General features: G+C 47.4%; 4 protein-coding genes and 1 non-coding gene across 12 annotated transcripts in view; 1 reads left to right on the forward strand and 4 right to left on the reverse strand.

Moving 5' to 3' along the window:
• Positions 1–308: 308 nt before the first annotated feature.
• On the reverse strand, positions 309–2,621 carry RPL32 (ribosomal protein L32). Of its 2 annotated transcripts, none has more exons than XM_064519252.1 (4): positions 2,477–2,621; positions 1,626–1,726; positions 1,211–1,392; positions 309–483 (listed from the first exon to the last, which is right to left on the reverse strand). In XM_064519252.1, exons 2-4 carry the CDS (start codon positions 1,719–1,721, stop codon positions 354–356), a joined length of 408 nt encoding a protein of 135 aa, XP_064375322.1. In that variant the 5' UTR covers positions 1,722–1,726; positions 2,477–2,621; the 3' UTR covers positions 309–353. The 2 variants fall into 2 exon arrangements, with proteins under 2 accessions (XP_064375322.1, XP_025955442.1); XM_026099657.2 differs by lacking the exon at positions 2,477–2,621 and adding an exon at positions 2,103–2,235.
• On the reverse strand, positions 1,793–1,931 carry LOC112982937 (small nucleolar RNA SNORA7). The gene has a single exon (XR_003259110.1). It is a non-coding gene; the product is annotated as a small nucleolar RNA SNORA7 (small nucleolar RNA).
• Positions 2,622–3,187: 566 nt separating the features above from the next.
• Positions 3,188–11,178, reverse strand: EFCAB12 (EF-hand calcium binding domain 12). 3 transcript variants are annotated; one of them, XM_064519255.1, is made up of 8 exons: positions 10,962–11,178; positions 9,169–9,763; positions 8,756–8,950; positions 7,868–8,021; positions 6,932–7,158; positions 5,851–6,064; positions 4,682–4,844; positions 3,188–3,655 (listed from the first exon to the last, which is right to left on the reverse strand). In XM_064519255.1, the coding sequence occupies exons 2-8, from the start codon at positions 9,670–9,672 to the stop codon at positions 3,391–3,393; spliced, it is 1,722 nt and encodes a 573-aa protein (XP_064375325.1). In that variant the 5' UTR covers positions 9,673–9,763; positions 10,962–11,178; the 3' UTR covers positions 3,188–3,390. The 3 variants fall into 3 exon arrangements, with proteins under 3 accessions (XP_064375325.1, XP_064375324.1, XP_025955436.2); XM_064519254.1 differs by lacking the exon at positions 10,962–11,178 and adding an exon at positions 10,395–10,518; XM_026099651.2 differs by lacking the exon at positions 10,962–11,178 and having other exon boundaries at positions 9,169–10,383.
• Positions 11,179–11,322: 144 nt separating this feature from the next.
• Positions 11,323–16,431, reverse strand: MBD4 (methyl-CpG binding domain 4, DNA glycosylase). Of its 4 annotated transcripts, none has more exons than XM_064519256.1 (7): positions 16,140–16,429; positions 14,881–15,752; positions 14,192–14,248; positions 13,383–13,517; positions 12,986–13,135; positions 12,214–12,317; positions 11,323–11,593 (listed from the first exon to the last, which is right to left on the reverse strand). In XM_064519256.1, the coding sequence occupies exons 1-7, from the start codon at positions 16,292–16,294 to the stop codon at positions 11,516–11,518; spliced, it is 1,551 nt and encodes a 516-aa protein (XP_064375326.1). In that variant the 5' UTR covers positions 16,295–16,429; the 3' UTR covers positions 11,323–11,515. The 4 variants fall into 4 exon arrangements, with proteins under 4 accessions (XP_064375326.1, XP_025955437.2, XP_025955440.2 ...); XM_026099652.2 differs by having other exon boundaries at positions 14,174–14,248; XM_026099655.2 differs by lacking the exon at positions 12,986–13,135 and having other exon boundaries at positions 14,174–14,248; positions 16,140–16,431.
• A 36-nt stretch (positions 16,432–16,467) lies between these two features.
• The window catches only part of IFT122 (intraflagellar transport 122), a 32,799-nt gene continuing 30,016 nt past the window's right edge, over positions 16,468–19,250 (forward strand). Inside the window, exons 1-4 of one of the 2 annotated variants that reach the window (XR_010391317.1) lie at positions 16,468–16,706; positions 16,988–17,054; positions 18,018–18,102; positions 18,927–19,005. Coding sequence is in view for 1 of the 2 variants with exons in the window: in XM_026099686.2 (XP_025955471.1) it covers positions 16,666–16,706; positions 16,988–17,054; positions 18,018–18,102; positions 18,927–19,005 (272 nt within the window). In the remaining variant the exon portion in view is untranslated. The remainder of the gene's footprint in view (positions 16,707–16,987; positions 17,055–18,017; positions 18,103–18,926; positions 19,006–19,250) is intronic. The other variant, XM_026099686.2, reaches the window with a different exon arrangement.

A 19,250-nucleotide genomic window follows, 5' to 3' on the forward strand; every position in this document is an offset into this window, starting at 1 on the left:
TCTATTAAGACTTCGGTCTCTGAGGTTGGCTCAACCATGGGATTATAGCCCTAGTCCTACTTTCTTAAGGTTACTTGGAGGAGTATCTAAAAGGAAACAAACACCTGACTCAGAGCAAGAGATACGGAACAAAGTACACTGCTTTAAGTCCAGTGCTAGACAGCACAAAAGAGAGGTTGCAGCTGGAGGTGTACTGCTGCCTGCAGACCTCTTCAGCACAGAAGTACCCAACCAGGGTAGCAGCCTGCTTTTGAGAACAGGCACAAAAGCAGTCTTTGCCTTTGGCGATTCAAAACAATTCACTGCAGTTCATTTTTATTCTTTATTAAATACATCCCAGCTGCAGAAGGCATTTATTCATTTTCCTCACTGCGTAATCTGGCATTTGGATTGGTGATCTTGATAGCAAGCTGAGCTGCTCTCTCCACAATTATCTTCCGGTTCTTGGAAGACACGTTGTGAGCAATCTCCGCGCAGTATGACCTGCCAGAAACAGAGCGTCAAGCTTATCTCAAAGCAGGACTCCGACAGCAGAGCAGACAAGTCACTCAGGAGCTGCCCTAGTGTCAGTACTCGGAAGCGGCAGAACATGCAAGTTTTACTGCACAGAAAAGACGCCACACACTTTGTATTCTAATACCTGACCCTTTCTGACTTGAAGGCAGCAACTTGCCTTTAGAACAGCTCTACGCCTCTGCTCATTTTCTTGCAAATGAAAAAAGGTTTTTAAGGTTCCCCCCCCCCCCCCAAATTACTGCTCTTACCACTTTCATTTGAAAGAAACAAGTGCTACAAGTAGATTTAGGCCTGTGTGTTAACAGATATGAAACGACAGTTCTGACCGCTATTTTAGCGAGACAGATGTACACTGCTGTTACCACCATTTTAACGTAGCATGTTAGCCAAATGTCCGAGTTTGCCAGCCCCCGGGAAGTCACTTGTATGCTTCCCATCAACTGCGCTGCCTCCGATCATCACTCCCTGCAGCACAGCAGCACTAAGGAAACCACAAAACCTTCCCGTTCTTAAGAGCAAACACCCCCCACCCCTGTCTTCTGCCCCCTCAAGACTCCACACTGCCTCTTCCATCCCACTAAAACGGGAACTAGTCCACTAGCCATGGCAGCGCAGCGGCAAAGCCGGGGGCAGGCCCCCCCCCTGCAATGGTCCCAGAGAGTAAGTGGAATATGCAAGAGATCTGTGAACTCACTTGTTACTCATCATAAGCACCTCAAGTTCTTTGACGTTGTGGACCAGAAACTTTCTGAATCCTGTGGGCAGCATGTGCTTTGTCTTCTTATTGCTCCCATAACCGATATTTGGCATCAAGATCTGACCCTTGAACCTCCTGCGAACTCTGTTGTCGATACCTCTTGGTTTACGCCAGTTGCGCTGAAGAAATACAAGAAGTTTTTAATAGCCGGTTATAAAAACAAGCCCATCTGAAAGCCCGCACTGAGGTAACAGCTCCAGCCCAAACCAGATCCCCGCAAAAGATCCATCATGCCGTGCTGTTGTAACATGGTCCCCCATTTCAAATGCTTGATCTTTATGCCCTAATTCATCATATAAACCCTGAAAGCAACCACCTTTCATTTTCTGATTAATTTCAAAGGACTTTTTACCTTGATCTTGACATAGCGATCAGACTGATGACGGATAAACTTTTTGGTCCTCTTTTTGACAATTTTAGGTTTCACGAGAGGTCTGAGGGCAGGCATGGTGTCTAAGAAAAAGAGAACAAGTGTGAGAAGCGAAATACAACAAAAGGGTGATCTGTTACTCCGATCATACCTGTAGCAGACTATCTTCCACTCACTAGCCACTTTTAAAGCTAGCAAGGGAATGGGTATTCCTCTGCAGTGCCTTTCCCTCCCGCTTCCGAAGCTGGAAGAGTACTGACAGCTCTCCAGATGCGATCCTGGGAGGTCACACGTTAGTCACGTAAGTTCAACAACAATGTTCTTATACATTTATTCTCATTATTGTCCTGCTGCAATAACCCAAGAGCCGCTCCAGTCCTGAATAACCGGACCGGTAAAGCACCGCCAGCCGGGCCGGCAGCAACCGCACCCCCCGTTCGAGACGAAAGGCGACCTTACCGCCCGGGTGTCGCCGCCGGGGCTGCTCGCAGCGCGGCGCCTCGCCTCGGCGTTAAACCACGCTCTCCAGGTCCGCTTCGCTCCACCGGCGGCGGGTCCGCAGCGCCCGGCCGCGCCCTCCCCGTCCGGAGCAGCTCTCCGAGGGCCGCGGCCTCACCCAGCCGCCTCCGCGCCCCCCCCTTCCCTCCCGCCGCGGCACCGCGCGCCGGCTCCCCGCGGTCTCCTCCCGGGGGAAGGGAAGGCCCGGCCCCCGCGAAGCCCCCTCTGCCGCCCCGGCCCGGCGCCGCCGCCAGGAAGGCCCCCGGCTGCGGGCTGGTGCCCGCGGAGGGGCGGGGGCAGCCCCCGGGCGCGGATGGCGGCGGATGGCGACTCACCGGGTCCGCGATGGCGCCGTCCGCGGCAGGCCGCGCCGAGAGAAGGAGGGGCCGCGCCGCGCGAGGCACTCTGGGGCCGCGCGGGGCATTGTGGGACCGCGGGGGTGGTGCTAGCAGGGCCGCGCGGGGCATTGTGGGACCGCGGAGGGCACGGCTAGGAGGGCCGCGCGGGGCATTGTGGGACCGTGGGGGTGGTGCTAGTAGCGCCGCAGGCGGCCTCAGCGGCGGCCTGGCCATGGGGCCATCACGGCCCACAGCGGGAGCCGCGGGGACACGGGACCCCCCTGGGACACTGGGACCTCCCCCCAGGGACACAGGACACTGGGACCTTCCCCCCCCCCGGACCTTCTCTGAGGACACTAGACGTCCCCCTGGGGACATGGGGACCTCCAAAGACATGCCCCCGTCCTAACCTTTGGGGAAATCTAAGTTTCACTTTGTTGCAAGAATCAGCTTGGTTTTCTCTCCTGCCACTGAAATAGAGGGTTAGTGACACGGCAGCCGCCTCCACCCAGGCCAGGGACGCGCAGACAAGCCGTGCCATGCGTCTCGCACATGCTGGACAGGCCCGACCTCGGGAACTGGCACCCGAGGGATGGGTAGGGACGGCAGCTGGGTGTCACACGGGGTGGCCTTCGCCACCCGCTCCCCACACACACTTTAACTACAGCCCTTACGCTTAATTTATGCCCAGGAAGCAGGAACTCATCACCCTTTACAAAACGGCCTCCTGTTACTGGATGAGCAGAACAGCTCCCAGTCGAGAAGCATCTTTTGTTGCCAGTCCAGCTCCCCTCGCTTCAATATATACTGTTTGATGCCTTTATTTCCTCCATGGGCACAGCCCAGAACCACGGAGATGACTGACGGCTCACAAAGCTGCGCTCACAGCGCATGCTGCTGTGTGAGCAGTCTCAGATGAAACGGGTCTTTCTGAACGCAGTATCTCCGTAGGTCAAGTATCCCTGCTCGCTGAGGAGCCAGCTGCGGTCGGGGTTGTAGATGCCGCGGTAGACAGGCTTGGTTGAGCGAATGTAGCTAAACAAGGCGTGTGCTCTGCCAGGCTCCACGGCAGGTAGGTAGAGGCGTATCTTGTCCAGAAGGTGACCTGGCCAGAAGTTATTGTCATTTGACTTGCTCACATGGGCAAACTTCTGCATTTTATTCCTTTGGAGCTGCCTGGAAAAAGAAAAAAAAAGATGAGAGAATAATAATATGTTTTACAGAGATTAATTTCTGGGTAGTTTCACTGCTCCTTCTAGTAATGACAAAAGTGAGACTGCCAGGAACCAGCTAGCAGGGCTTCCAGGCTCCAGGAAGCTCTGCCAGGCCTATGCCCTTTTCTGATATTTCTGAGATTAGAGCGATGAATGCTTTTGTTTGAAAAGATTGAGATGCTGATCCCAAGTATTTTCTCAACGGCATGTTCAACCTGCCTACATTTCACAAGTCAAGACTTGACTTTGACCTTTTAGAGGGAATTGTAATTCAGCTTTCCTTGTCTTAGACCCAAATATTTGCTGCATAGTCGGATATATCTGTCCTTATTGTACATTATTTACATAAGAAATGCCAACTTCTAAAACTATCTTAAGAGCTGTTACATTGCCCATCACCATAGTACCTCTACACTCTTTAACTCTTCAATGCTCTTTAAACCCTCTTTAACTGAGATAAACACAGAAGATTGTGCTCTACTTTGCTATGCTTTTTCTCTCTAAAAACTTCACCAATCCAAACAGTTTAGGTTTAACAATCGAAATCCAGTGTTTTCAGTATAATAGGAGCAAGCTCACTCAGGATCTGACAGTAAAGCTTGATTCTTTCTCTCACAGTACATATTCTTTGAGTGGATTTCAGTGTTGGGTTACTCTGAGAAGGACCTTCTTAGGAAAGCAGTTTTGTCACCTCTGCAGCTCTCTGCAGGTTCGAAGTACAGAACTAGACCCAACTAGTCTTTAATGCTCCTGCCAGGCATCACTAGTGCCACTGCACCTGATGGCTTTGCTAAAATATGGAAGTGTCCGTGTAGCTGAGAAGAGAATCTTCCCCTTTATTATTGTCACTGGCTGCTCCCTTGCAGCATCCTGGTATTTCACTCCAACACATTGGTACCACCTCAGATGCGGCGGGGAACAAGCACAGCGGAGTGATACACAACAGGGCAGCAGGAGCGGACTGATCTTAAACTCTCTTTGAACAAACCTGTTCTGCGTCTCTTTGGCCTGCTTTCTGGATGCAGTTCTTGACCTGCACACTCTCGCGGCTGACAGCGCGTGGGCAGGTGCTGTGTAGGGCCCTCCAGGCTGCCTGATTTTCCGCATGTCTTCTCCCTCTTTTATGATCTTGTCTCCTGGGTGCAGCAGGGCTGTTGGCAAAGCGCAGAATGAAAAGAGAAGAGTCATGGCTTGTCCCACACAGCGATGGTGTAAGGGCAGCAAACACTGAATACATTTACCCAAGACCACTTAAATTCTCCAGCTGCCCCAGGACTGTAGGCCTGTTGTCCCTCCCCACATGGTCCAGGTCATCTCCGTTTCAGTCTCAATTCTGTCCAGGCGGTGATACAGCCATGATGTGAAGGGGGAAGGTGTCAGGGCCCGGAGGGCACCAACAGCCCTTTTTGGCCCTGCTCAGCCTTACCTGGGCCCCCGACACCCTGCCAGGCCCCAGGACCCCGTTTCAGCTCAGCCTGGGGTCGCAGTCCCGGCCGAGCTGCATCGCAGGGATGCTGGTCTCCAGCCCTGCCTGTGCCTGGCCATGGACCCACTGATCCTCACCCATGGGCTGACGGCCCGGCCTGAGATTGGACCTGCCTTGTCACCATGAATTTGCTGGATGATCTGGACTCCTGGCTGAGCCTGGCTGCCAGCTCGGGCGCTGTGGGGCTGGGCACTGGCCAGTGAGGCCCCTGCCCTGCTGGCCGTGGTACCACGCACGGCTCCCGGCTCCCCAGCCCTCAGGGAGCAGCCAGCCCTCGCTGCGCCGTGACGGGAGGGGAGAACAGTGTCCCAACCTCATGGCAGGTTGTGCTTTGAGGGTGACTGTCTCCTCAGCAGCGGGGGCTGCTCTGGGAACGGGGATTTACCAGTACAATAGCAGTGGAAGACAAATTAACGGAGACACTAGAGCCCTCTGCCTCTGCCCCATCCTCCAGGAAGCCCAGTGGCAGCCTAGCTCCCGAAACCCAGGCCCTGCCCTGGGCCTGCTGACTGTATTCCTGATCCTAACCAGCAGCATCCCACCGCCCGCCTCGGTCTGCAGACATGCCTCACCAGCAGCCCTTATACATGAGCTGTGCTTCTCGGCTCAGGAAGAGATGCAAGTCTGTCAGATTTAGGGCATTCACATCAAGCTGTTGGTCTCTGCTTTACCTTTTTGCAGCACTGGCTTGGTGAGACAAATTTTATAGTCTTTGCACAGCTTGAAAGTCTTCAGATAGGTCATGAAGCAATTCCTGCGATACTGGTCAACCAGTTCTCCCACGTCACCCTCTAGAGTCGACGGCAGGCAGTGCTCATCAACACATTTATCCCCAGATCTGACCAGCCGACATTTTTCTTTCCATTCTATCGGGGTGTCTTTGCACTGCAAGTAAAGGAGAGGTCCTGATCAGCATTGCTGGGCAAGTGTGTTTGCGCCACGGTGGCTCAGTGAGGCACTCCTTTCAGAGGAGCCACAGGCAAGGCTACATCTCCAAGGGGCAGGCAAACAGGACCCTGCAGCCTGCCACGGGACCAGGCACCTTCTGTGGTGCACCCACCTGTGGGTGCAGCTCCCTTCCAAAGCTGGCTCCTCAGACAGGTACTCCCTGGAGTATCTATCAGAGGAGCAGCACACTGCACGGAGGTGCCTCAGATGAATCAAATCTTGCAGTCACCTTCTATTTTCTGACCATGTCCAGGAGCCACAGGCTCTGGCAAGCCAGCTGTCAGTGAGTGCGGGGCAGCATGCTGGCATCCAGGCAAGCGGAGGTCGCCTTGGATTCTGCCAGAGCTCATCCAAACCTAGATGCTCCATGTAAAATATGTTGGGGTGAATGAATCAGTTTTATATTTCCATTTGACCATCTTACACTGACACTAAACAGGACAGAGTGCCCATCAGCATCTTGAGGGGCAAATCATGGTAGGGTGGACAGGTAGACTAGACAATCAGAAAAAGACCTTCCATCACCAGACATAAAAATTGCATCATCAACCAAACACCTTCTTTTTTCTGCCATTTACCCATAGAAAGTATTTATCTCACCAAAGTGTACAGAAGCCAAACCTTTTGTTGCAGAGGGTTTGTAGTACCTCAGCTGCAAGGCACTATGTTGTCAAGGGACTGTTAAAAAGTTCATATTCACAATAAGGCCCCTGCTCCTTTCTTTACTGCTGTACTGTCCTCTAAAGCATGCCGCACTTGCCAGCACGCACAGGTGTGCCTGTTCTCTTGTCACATACACAGTACCTTCTCCCTTCGCCTCCTGTCTCTGAATTGCTTTCCAATCTCTTCCATTTCATCGTAGGTTAGATATCTGCGTTCTGGCTCGATGTTGATCGGGGGAACTTCTAACAGTATTAGCTGTGTTTCAGGCTTGGTAGGAACAAGAGGCTTCACTGCTTTGGCTTTGCCCCCAGCAGAAGTTGAACATGTGGCAGTTCTGTAAGTGGCTTTTGGGAACTGACCTTGTACACCTATGATACATTACAAAAACAAACAAAAAGCTCAGAAACTGTGTTACAAAGTAGCAGAGAGAAACATCTGGACTGATCAATATTCAAGACAAAGGGGTTTTGCCTTTTCATGCAAGCTGGAACTCCCAGACTCAGATCTTTGAATGGAAACATCCTTCAGCTTTTGATCCTGACGTGAATATAACAGACTATCCCCATCTCTAGTTTACAGTTTCCTGAAGTGTTTTGTTTGCTTACAACACATTTTTAATCTGCAAAACAGTGAGTACAATACAAGGGCAGCAAAATGCCACTTATCTCATAGATGTGAAAACTGTAGCTTAAAATGACACAGGTACTGTGACAAGCCTTCAGGTCTAGGCTAGGTTTTAAAAAACAGCTCTTCTGAATCTGTGTTTTCCAGCTGCCACTGACAGCTGGAGAAAGGTCTGTTTTTGATCAACTGGATGATCAATGCTAACTAAGAGAATCCTGTACAGGATGTTAAACCTCAGGCTTCTGATTTTAAGCCAAACCCAAAAGATTAGATAATCTCTCTCCTGCAATTGGGCTGACTACAGTATTGCACATCTGCTGGATTCCTCAGCCTTTCCCCAGAAGTCTCCTTCTGGCCACTCTGCTACAGGGCAGTGATCTAGAGGAACCATATTCTACATACACTTTGGTAAGGATATAGAGGTGCTTTCCCAGCATAGTGTTTTCCTCTCACCTGTTTTGGTCTCTCTGCATTTCCCTTGCATCATTTCCAGCCACCGATCTTGACACTCAATCAGATCATCATTGCTTATGAAATTCCTCCGTTTTGAAGAAGTCAAGAAGATGATCACATCTTCCAAATCCTTGTCACTTATGGGAACTTTGGTCTGGTAACAGAAGCCAAAATGACATAGTGATCACAAAAAGTCTGAGGCTTGCCACAGAGTCAGGAGGGATGAGCTTTGCTGTTATTCCAGCTGTGCTTGCAGGTAGGCAGGGCACAAAGACAACCTGGTGAGGTTTACTTGGGCCTATCCAGATTATTAACATTATTGGGCCTTTGCTGCTTTCTGCAGAGGTCTCAGCTGTTAACATGCCAATATTCCTAGCCCTCTGGGTTTTGAGAAGACCTTCGGGGCAGACTATCATACCAGACTACAGCTGAACCGCTAAATCCTGACAGATCTCACAGCTCTGCACTGCTGTGCCCCTGGGAAGCAAGGCTCTGCATGAGCGGTGCTGTGCAAACGCGTGCCAAAACACAGTCCGATGGGAAATATTTGAGACTGGAGAGGGCAAGCTCAGTGCAAAGTGTCAACACTGGGACACCTGATGGCAGCTCGGGGTGCACGGCAGGATCCAGTCAGCCGCACGGCTGAGCAGTGACTGTCCTTAGACCTGGAGGCAGCGGGTTTCCCTCCCTCCTGGGACTCGCTCTAGGTTACATCCAGTTTCCCGGCACCTTTCCCGGTAAGCTTTTCACAGGCTGTGGGAGCAATTCCCTGAGAAAATACCCCTTGCCAAAGCTCTGCTATCTGCTCTGCTGAAACCACTCTGGGTTTACATACAGGAAAATAAGACAGAATTGCAGCCGTTCATTACTTTTCTGTTCCCTACATACCTCCTTGATGACTTTAATGAAGTCTTCTCTCATGATTTTCTTCCTATCCATACCAGCCTTCCTGAATACCTCCACCATCTTGAGATTGTGTTTGTGCAGGAGGTTGTGCAGCGTGAAAAGGGCCTGAGGGTATGGCGCATGAATAAGGGGAGCGCTACCCCTGTGCCACAGCCGTCTGCTCTCCGGTGGCGAGCCCTGAAAAAGATTGGAAAGTAACCGTGACATCACCACTGTCCAGAATGACCATGCCAGTAGCTCTGACATCAGCTGGGTAAAGCAGCGTAACTCTGCTGCTTCGACACCAGCTGATATTTTCCATGCATGTCCAGTGAACGTGCCGCAGTGCCTCATGCACTGGGCACGTCTGCAGCGGTGCACTAACCCCAGGGCAGAATAGTGCAACATACACTGACCTCCGGGCTGCAGCTCAGAGCTAACTTGCTTCTAGCCTTCCTGTCTGCTCTGCATGCCTTTATTCTTTCCCAGACTCTTTCTTCTTGATCACTGTGGGAAGGTTTTTGCATCAGCCATCTTTCCACATCCACAAGGCTTTCCAGCTGAGATCGGAATTGCTTCCTTTCTGTAATCCAAGCCTCCAGCTTTTGCAGATCTTCTTCTGTATCGGAGGTGATCTTTGGAGGCCAGAGGCTATCTTCTCTCTCCTGGGGCGGCTGCGAGACGGCTGAGTGACAGAAATCCGGGATCGGAGTTGGCTGGGAAAAGGGAGAAGCCGGTCCTGCCATAGGTGGAGCAAAAATAATGCGACGTCTGGATTTGGGTGGCCCAAACCTACTTGCTTTCAACTTAAAGAAAAAACGTGGATACATATTTCTCAGCCGGTGGTGTTTGAAACAGTGCCCCAAGACCAGTTCTGGCCTGACATCAGTCAAATCGTCAATTAAATCCTTGCTCATCATGCTGGTACTTTAAGTGACAACAGATGCACTTATTACAAGATCTAGCATCAAGCTCAGCTGGATCGATTTCTCTGCAGATCTGACTTTGATCCTAGAGGAGAAAAAAAAGTAGACTAAAATTTCATAAGATCTGTCTAAGCTAAAGCGAAATAATCCACGAAGCAATAAAAAGGAGTTAGCAGTGTTTTGACAGGAGTGTGACTAATGCCTCTTTGCAGTTAACATCGCCGGCTTGGACCTGAAAGCACGTCTCAAGGCAGCACAAAGAAGAGTATCCTGCTGACATAAGCTGCTGCTAACAGCCAGCTGAGATAAAATGACTTTTTCCTCGTCTCATTATTTTACAAGGATTAACAGAGGTGCCAGCAGCTGTGGAATATTTGCAGACAAGTAAGCGATCCCCTCAGCAGGTTTCCTCTGAGAACAACGCCATTTTAGCACGGTCTCCTGCCTTCTTTTCACTGCGGAGGCAAAACCCCCATAAAGGGGGGTCCCCCCATACGGGGGCACGCTACATTAACAGCCCCCCTTCCCTGTGCAGCACACGGCCTCCCTCAGCTGCTTCCTTCCCCTTGCTCAGCCCACAAGGAAACCAGGCGGGGGGGGACCAGCCTGATGGCCCGGCCCCTGCCAATACCAATACTAATACTAGTACTAGTACTAGTACTAATACCAATATCCCTGCCAATACCCCTGCCCCTGCCCCTGCCCCAACATGGCACCTGTCGCGGCGCGCGGGCCGCGTTGCCGCGGGAGCCATGGCAACGCGGCGCTGATTGGGCGCAGCGCGGCGCTGGCGGGCGCGGCGGGCGCTGGCGTCGCCATTTGCTTGGGTTGCCGCCGCTGAGGGCGGAGCGGGCGCTGCTGGGGGCTGATGGCAGCCGCCGTGCGTCCGCGCTGGTGCTGCTGCCCGCCAGCTGCTGCCAGAGGCGCCCACCTTCACGTACACCCGCAAAGGCGGTGCGAGTCGCAGCCGGGGGTCACCACACCCGGCCGCGCGTGGGGAACCGTGCTAACGGGGGGCTGTCCAAAGCATCCACAGCCAGCTCGGGAGAGCAGCGTTAAACCCTAGTCATTTATTTCTCTCTAAAACGGCTTCAGTGCTCACCTGAGACAGATTAAAGCAGGAGTGATCTTTTTTAATACAGCAGCTGATGTATACGCTCGATCCTAGCTTCCCTGCGTTCACCCACACGGCCCTGATCCACTCTGTGTGCAACATTTGCACGCTCTCTTCACGCTTGCTGATCACTGTATATAATGGTAAAGGTGCTTTCAGAAACACTGACCTTAAAGCACACCAGAGGTTCAGAGAGATGATTACTACAAAAGACATCTTTGAAAAAAGACGGCAACCGTCATTTTGACTCACTGCAGCATAAACACAGGGCCTGCTTTCTCATTTTTATTCCAATGGAGTCATGTAGTCACAACTCAATCAGAAGGAACCAAAAATCTGTCACATTTCACAATGGAAAACAGAACAATAAATTGTGTGTGATAAAGCAACTTGTTTTTAACAAAACAAATACAAAATAAACACTTAAAGTTCTTTCTTTGGCTAGGAAGTGTGATGTTGCCTATAATCCATTATAACTGTGACAAGATTCAGAGTTAAGTGTGTACAGCTTTAAAAGAACAGACACTACAAAAATTTAGATACATTTATTTAAAATGCAAAGCTTTGAAGAGTCATTTTATTACAATGATTACCTGAGTTTGATGATACACAAATAATTAGATTAAGAACTTGATGATCAGAACAACACTTTAAGAATATCCACTTCATACAGATAGCAAATTGGTAAATACTACAAGATGAGGTTGTATTATCTGTTTTCTTTCAATCTATACTTAATTTCTCATGATTTTCCCAGAGCCATGAATGATATATGTTTAACTTGTGATCCTGTGGCTGCACCTAAAACATAATTAAAGCATTTAACATTTACTAAAATGTCTTCACTTAAAATACTTTACAGTTCTAAAGCATATACCTAAGACATTTCCCCTCCCAGCTCAGAATCTTTTTAAACCTCACAGGTATTAGCGAAATATGATGCAACACATTACACTGGTAAGTCTCTGCATACATAAACTAAAGAATATAATGTTTGGACAGCCTTCATCAACTAGCAATGATGCTTCCTTTCTGCAATGAAAGGAACGATGCATAGTGAGGATCCAGTGAAATCAGATCTCAGAGGGAATGACAGGCTCTTGCTGACATTAAATATAAGGAACCCAATTCTTAGCTAGAGTAGGGAAGAACATCTCACCCCCACATTAAGGAAATAATTAAAAAAACAGTGAAAAATAGAAAATTACAGAAAAATCAAGGTGATGTGAGCCTTGATTTACAGGATCAGACTCTTAAAAGGCACATTCTGTAAATTCAATTAATTGAAGACAAAAATTTGCTATAATTTTGTTTAATCCAAGTGATTACGTCTGTAGAAGTCCAACAAAGCCGAAGGACAGACTGCCACTGCTTTGAGCATGTTCTGGATCAAGCCCTGCAAGAATGGCAGCATCACATACCTCTTTCCATTCATTGACACAGAAGATTCTGTAAGAGTCGTTTCCGTATTTTCCAATTCCATGCAGCTCAATGGGGTACCTCCACTGCTTGGTCAGATACTCATCTAGAACATATAGTCACATACTTCACTACGTACAGACAAGTGGACCACAGAAAGCAAGTCTAGACAAAATCCCGATTCTCTGTTATTGTCCCAAACCTCTATTTTTGAACATTTTAAAGGAAAAACAGTGCAAGTTTTAGATATTTCCTAGCTGAAGTAGGTGAAGAATCCCTGTGGAGTCACAAAACATCTTTCAAACAAATCACTGTGGGTGAATTTTAAATAAATCTCTCTCCTCAGAATCCCCAGAGCAATGCTTTAATGCTTTTATTTTAAGTATGAAGTACAGAAAGTATCATAGACTCATAGAAAAATTTACACTGGAAGGGACTTCCAGAGGTCATCTGACATGAACCAACGCAGAGCCATCCTACCATAGTGTTAGAAAATGCTAAACCAGTCTTGGAGACATTAATTAACTTTTTCCACTCAAAGAATTCTCCTAAATGAAAGTCTCTTGCAGAACTGTTTGTTATTTTATTCTCAGTTAAGGCAATAGTATGGACAGCTTTACACACATAAGACCAATGTATCCCAAAGCTGCATGAAATAAAACACCAATATTTGCCAAACTGAAGGAAAAGGCCACAAAGCACTTTTTTAAAAAAATGCTGTTTCTTCGCTAATATAATTTAGACCATTCTACGACCGTACTAAGGAAAATCTACCTGAAAACTTGATTATAGTTTTCGCTCTGAGTTCATAGAGGCCGAGAGGTCTGAGCAGCTCTGACATTTCTTTCCAGTCTGCAGTTCTTGTTATTTCAGGAGAAGGATATTTCTTAAGGAACTCCCAGAGCACAGGAATTGCCATCTTACCTAGCCAAAGAAATCACTGTGAACAGAAGACTGTGCAGGTAATCCTCTTTTGTGATTATCTATGTGTGTTTTTGGAAGTGAACTTTTGCTGACTTAGGATTTACAAATTATTATTTTTTTTTTACATTAACACAAGCTAAAATGCATTTCATCTTTCATTAATGCCATAAAAATTTTGGCAGCTGTTCTGACCTTATGACAACAGCACCCCAACATTTACACAACACAAAATTGTATTACTGTTTACCTGAAGTCTTATTGAGAAATATGGTTGCAATGAGGAGTTTCCATGGATCATGGAAAAGAGTTTCTTGGACCAAGTTAAAAGGAGAACGTGGAGGAGTCCATTTTCTGAAGGCCTTCCTTCTAGGTGGGCTTGGAGCTGTACACAAAGGCAATGTGGGAAAAGTTATTGGGCAGTAAAGGATGGATTAATCTATTTAAAAGAAAATAATTAGAAAAAAGAAGAACTTTCAGAGCAGATTCATCTTTCTGGGGGCACTGTATGTGGATGCAGCATTGACAATTCACTCGCTCTCTTTTACAAAACTGCAAGGGACTGTGTGTCCCTGGCACAGTCTACAGTAAGAGTGAAGGCTGCCTATATCTGTGGCACTGTGTTTCAATGGTATACATATTTTCAGAGAAGGGGGCCCCTTCACAGCTATCTTCACCTTCTTTTTGAAGTACAGAGCAGTTGCCACAGAGTATAGGGTTTCCCCTTGACAGAAAACCACCTCAGTGGTCTGTGAAGAACCTTCCCAAAGCCCACTTAATCCATCCTCTTACAGTTGCTGAAAGAGCTGCCGATTCATTTATATTAGACATAATGGCTGTTTGCAAGATACAAACCACCATGGTCTAAAATGGGACAAGATCAGCACTTGTGCACTAAGCCTAGCTCTCTGATGTCACAGAGCATGGCTATACTTGAGCCAGCCTAAAACTGCAAGAAATTTGCTGTAACATTACTTGGTCTTGAGCCATCATATTCCTCCCTGCATAAAACAGAATTTCTTTCCCTAAAGAATATTATACCTTCTTTACAGTATTTACTTGAAAAATACGGACTCGTTTTCCTCCTTTCCACCTGTGTTCGTGGAATAGATTCTTCTGTAAAGAAATAATACTTTAGCATTATTTCTGTCACAATTAAAAAGAAAAAAAACCAAAATATTTTGCTTTTAGGTTTCATATACTATTTTCTCTTTATGTTGTGATGGGAATACAAGGATTTTTAGTAGGTGGGTAGAATGTAAATACACTTTGGATTCACCCCAGTACTCCTGTATTTCAGTGCTACGAAGTATCTTTGTAAGAGAAACCATTACTTTGCAACAGCCTGAGGAAACATGTTCAGCTACAGTCAAGGTTTAAATGTTCTCCACAAACTCCCATAAGAAACAAGCTAAAACTAGGCTGTTTCATGAATCAGAAACTGAGCGATGGTGCAGCAGCATTAGAAGACCTAATGCAAGGAAGGTCATGATCATTATTATATCATAAAGCTGAAGAGACCAACAGAGTAAGTTCCAGTTGCGAATAAATCTACATGAAGTTAAATGCTGCAGGATAAAGAAATGAGATTCCCATAGGAGCACATACAGATCTTCTTCATTTGGATGGATGAAGTATGTCCAAGCACAAAGCAGCTCGATCTGAAACAGAACACTTTTTCTGCTAAAGCTCAGGAAAACCCCTGGCAGAGAGTTAGAATAACACTCTACTCAAAAATACATATATACCTTGCAGCATTTTAACTTCTGTGAAGATTTTCTTGTCACAAGGCTGCAAAATGTTAGCATCTGTTTCAGTGCTGGATTCAAAATTCTGGTTATCTGGATTTACTTGATCTGTCTCTTTCTTTATTTCAAATTCATCAGTCTTCTCCTCAGATTTTGCAGAAGATGCTTCGTTAAAACCTTTCTCTACACACTCCAGCTCAGCTACGCTCTTCAACTCCTTTTCCAAGTGAGCTGTGACTGATCCTAGCTGTATTTCTGACTGTGATCCAGAAATCAGTAATTCCTCTGTTAAAAGAGTTTTTCTTTTTTCTGCATCCACAGGGTCTGTGTTCTGGTCATCTATCCCTTGACCGTTAGAGACACATACGGCCTTCTTTCTACAGAATTTCTTGTTTTGAATGCACTCAGTTTCCTGTTTATTACATACTTTTCTCTGTCTTTTGGTTTGGGTATTATCTGGATTTTTCTTTTCTGAGCTCTTTCTCGTTCTCTTACTCTGAACATTTTTCTCAACTGCCCCCTTTTTTTTGCCTTTCAAACAGTCCTCTGGTGTTATTTCTTTCACGATCAAATCTTTACTACTGCAGGTGGTTGTACCAGAAACATCTTCCAGTTGTTCATTTCCAGTTTGAACCTTATGAATTTTATCTTCTTCATCATTTTGTACGCTAAGGTCTTGCACTTGACTCTGACCATCCTCTTTCTCTAAAACAGTTCTCACAGCTTTTGTGCTGCATCTTTTGGCCCTTGAACGGCTACTGCTCTGAGACGGTGCAGTAAAATCAAAATCTTCTGCTTTTAGAGTTGTCTCCCCAGTTTTACGAAAATAATCCACGAGTGCACTTTTTGATCTTAGTTTATGTCCTTCAGGACTGTAGTATGAAAGAAAAGTAAATGATTAGTAATGGCTTTTTCACCCTCTTACTCTTCATTTACAAACTACCTTGTATTTAAAAAACCACAACATGAAACAGTTGACAGGACGACGTCTGGACAACTTTCTGAGACTTGATCAAAAGTTTATGCGAATAATTTACAGCTATATTATACATATTAAGCATTTCATGAGCTCTGTATATAGCACACACACGTTTTTATTTACGAGCATATACATTTATTAATACGAAGGGGGATCAAAGAGGTGTTTTGCCTGAACTTGAGAAGAGCTCAGCGCTGACTTCAGCGGGCACAGCAGCAGCCTGCGGGAGGGACCTCACCGCCGGTGGGCCCTGCCTGACGGGACACACTCTCAGCGTTACCTGACAAAATAAACATCGTATTTCCCCGCTGTTTTTCCGGACCGCCGCTGCTTCACGAGCCTCTCCCACCCGCGCGGGGCGCCGCCGCCCGCCGCAGCCGCGGCTTCGCTCGAGGGGCCCCGCTCGGCGCCGGGGCCGGGGCGCGCCGCCTCCATCGCGGCTCCTGCCGCGTTCCCGCCGCCACCCGCGTGACGTCACCGCCTGGTGACATCACCACCCCCGGCGACGTCCCGCCGCCACCGGAGCGCGGGGAGGAGCGCAGGGCCCGCCCGCTCCCCCACTTCCGGTGCCGCCATTCCGCAGGCGCCTCCGGCCACGTGACGACCCCCAGCTCCTCCCCCCCCACGCGCACAGGCGGCCACGCTCCTGAGTGGGCGCGGGCGCAGTGCCGCCCCGTCGCGCGGCTACGCCCCGCGCATGCGCGCCCCACGGCGGCGGCGGCAGCGGCAGCCCGTGCGCATGCGCGTTGCCAGGGGCGCCCGTGGCGGCCGGTGTAAACAGGCGGCGGCGCTGGTGGCGGGGGGCGATGCGGGCCGCGCTCACCTGGCGCGACAAGGCCGAGCAGTGGTAAGAGCCCGCGGCCCGGTCCCCTTCCCTTCCCTCCCCGCGCCCGGCCCCGGCCCCGGCCCCGGCCCCGGCCCGCGGGGAGGCCGCCACCGGTTGTGTGCCTTGGGGAGGCTGCTCGGAAGTCGGGTGTACCCCCAGTTCGCAGTTAGGGGTCTTCTTGTGTGAAATCTTTAAAGTCAGGAGTGTATTTTTGGTACTTGGGAAGTAAAACTTCGGTACTTCAAATATTTAAATGTCTGCCTACTCACTTGGGTGGGTTTTTTTTTGTTTGTTTCCTTCAGTATTTATGATCTTGCATTCAAGCCGGATGGGACTCAGTTGATAATTGCTGCTGGAAATAGACTCCTGGTAGGACACCTTTTTTTCCTCTTGCAGTCACAGCTGTAGGGGTCTGATTTCTTCTGCATTAATTTTTGAATGCATGAACATATCAAAAATCCTCTTGCCTCTATGGCTTCAGCCTAATACATGTGTATTTTCATGTGGTCTAACTGTAAAGTGTTTCAAAGCTATTTGATGTTTCTTACCAATTTTTTTTAAACTTTATTTCCAAGGGTAGCAAGCTTTATGCTACTTGTGTCATCTTGTCCCTCCTTACCTTACCCAGAGGTTTTGAACCAATTAACACTCAGCCAAACTTCCTGCAGCGGCAATGTTATACAAATCCTGCGTTGTTACAGATTTTGTGGAAATCCCTCTGAAAAGAGGGAGGAAACCCCACTTAATGTCTCTGTGTTGGGAGAAGATTCAACTAGAGCTTTATCCAGCACCCCAGTCTGCTTGTGGACTGCTAAGGACCAAGGTTCTCAGATGGTCTCTTGCAAAGCTCTCGTGTGGGGCAGGCTGGGGGGTGGGTGGATGGCACAATTTCAGGGATGTAATTTAGAGTCACAGGAAAGCAGGCTTTATTAGCTTCACTTCTCCCTGCATGGTGTATTTAGTGACGGCCCTTTCCAGTAATTTGTTAGGCTTAAAAATAATTCTCAGATAGGGAAAGAATGGGATGATGTCCAAACAGCACATTTGGCCTGCTTATTTTACATGTCTCTTGTATGTGTAATTTACTAGTGTTCAGTATTTGTTCCTTTTGAGTGTTGAAAGAGAAGTGTTACTTCAAGGAAGGGTGCTCCTTACATTTTAAAATGTTTTCTCTTGTCCTGTCCTAACTGAATAATGACATGGATTATATGCAAAAAAGCAAGAACAAAAGAAGTGCATAATCTTGTTGATTTTTTTTTGTGTAATTTTAGGCCTTAGTCCTGTGTAACTCATTGGAAGATTGAGGTTTTGTATTCATTTTTGTTTGTATAGGTATATGATACTTCTGATGGAACCTTAATCCAGCCTTTGAAAGGACATAAGGACACTGTGTACTGTGTGGCTTATGCTAAAGATGGTAAACATCATTTTGGGGGTCTTTGTTATTCTACTTTGTAGAGCACATAATCTCTTCCCTTTGTTATTGAAAATTGATAAAGTAATCAAGGTGGTTTTATTGATCGTATTTTGAACATGTATGATCTTTTATTATTGGATTTTGAAATGTGTTACAAATGCTACACACAAAAGGAAGTACTGCGTTTTCACATCTATAATTTAAGGTTACCTGTTATGTTAATCCAAGAACTATAGTCCCTGCTTCCCTACCCCTTCTGCTTTGGCTGCAGTTAAATTTGTATTTGTGGGGGTAGTGTGAGGATAAGACTTACCTTAGAAGTCCCTCTTTTTAGCAGTCTTCCTGCCTCTCCTCTCTGACAGAGCTTCCCGATTGTCTCATCGTTCATCTAGACTCACTACAGAGCTCACTCTGCTTCTAAATCTTTCATTGCCTCTGACTTTCATTCTGTGTGGATTGTAAGGACTTCCTGTCAGATACTGTGCTTTCAAAAGGTGCAAGTATATTTACATTATACTTGTGAAAATTTACCATTTTCCTCAGTACTAGTAATGTAAGTCTTCAACGTGTGAATGACAACATTGGGCAGACTGGCTACTTGCATTGTTGGTTTAACAATGAGTTCTCTGAGGGAATAACAAAATAAGGCTGTTGGAGTTTCATGTAGTTGGAGAAGCACGGCCACGTGAAGACGCTTGCAGTGTTAGGCCCTTTATTACTTGAGCCTTGTGAAGTTCAAGAACTTCTTGCTCCCTCTTTGGTTGAGTATATGAAATGAAAGTGATTCTTAAATGTGTGAGATTTAAATTATATTTAATTCCTAGGCAAACGGTTTGCATCTGGCTCAGCAGATAAAAGTGTGATAATTTGGACTTCAAAGTTGGAAGGAATTCTGAAATACACGTAAGTGATCCCTTTCAATTTTGTGTCTCATATATAGACTTTGGTTATGAATTTCTGCTGTCAAAGAATAAGTGATGTTAGAAGTGGAAGAAGGTCAACTAGGGTCAGAGAAAAGGCAAGCAGGGAATAGGGAGAGGGAAGAGGAGAAGAACAAAGTATCTGAAAAGTAGCAAAAGTAATTAAAGGCATGAAAGAGGGTGCAAGGTCTAGATAAAGGTCTAATGAATTTAGAGGACTGGCAGAGA

This window comes from Dromaius novaehollandiae, chromosome 12 (genome assembly GCF_036370855.1).
Source record: "Dromaius novaehollandiae isolate bDroNov1 chromosome 12, bDroNov1.hap1, whole genome shotgun sequence".
In the NCBI taxonomy this organism is placed as follows: domain Eukaryota; kingdom Metazoa; phylum Chordata; class Aves; order Casuariiformes; family Dromaiidae; genus Dromaius; species Dromaius novaehollandiae.

Coding starts and splice junctions, on each gene's coding strand:
- RPL32 (XM_064519252.1), bottom strand. CDS start 1,721: ATGCCTGCCCTCAGACCTCTCGTGAAACCTAAAATTGTCAAAAAGAGG. Junction 1,393..1,625: donor ATCGCTATGTCAAGATCAAG/GTAAAAAGTCCT, acceptor GTATTTCTTCAG/CGCAACTGGCGTAAACCAAG. Junction 484..1,210: donor GTGCTTATGATGAGTAACAA/GTGAGTTCACAG, acceptor TGTTTCTGGCAG/GTCATACTGCGCGGAGATTG.
- EFCAB12 (XM_064519255.1), bottom strand. CDS start 9,672: ATGATGAGCAAGGATTTAATTGACGATTTGACTGATGTCAGGCCAGAA. Junction 8,951..9,168: donor CTCTGAGCTGCAGCCCGGAG/GTCAGTGTATGT, acceptor AATCTTTTTCAG/GGCTCGCCACCGGAGAGCAG. Junction 3,656..4,681: donor GCCAAAGAGACGCAGAACAG/GTTTGTTCAAAG, acceptor TTCTTTTTCCAG/GCAGCTCCAAAGGAATAAAA.
- MBD4 (XM_026099652.2), bottom strand. CDS start 16,294: ATGGAGGCGGCGCGCCCCGGCCCCGGCGCCGAGCGGGGCCCCTCGAGC. Junction 13,518..14,173: donor AAGTAAATACTGTAAAGAAG/GTATAATATTCT, acceptor CTTTGTGTACAG/CTCCAAGCCCACCTAGAAGG. Junction 11,594..12,213: donor GTGTCAATGAATGGAAAGAG/GTATGTGATGCT, acceptor ATTATGTTTTAG/GTGCAGCCACAGGATCACAA.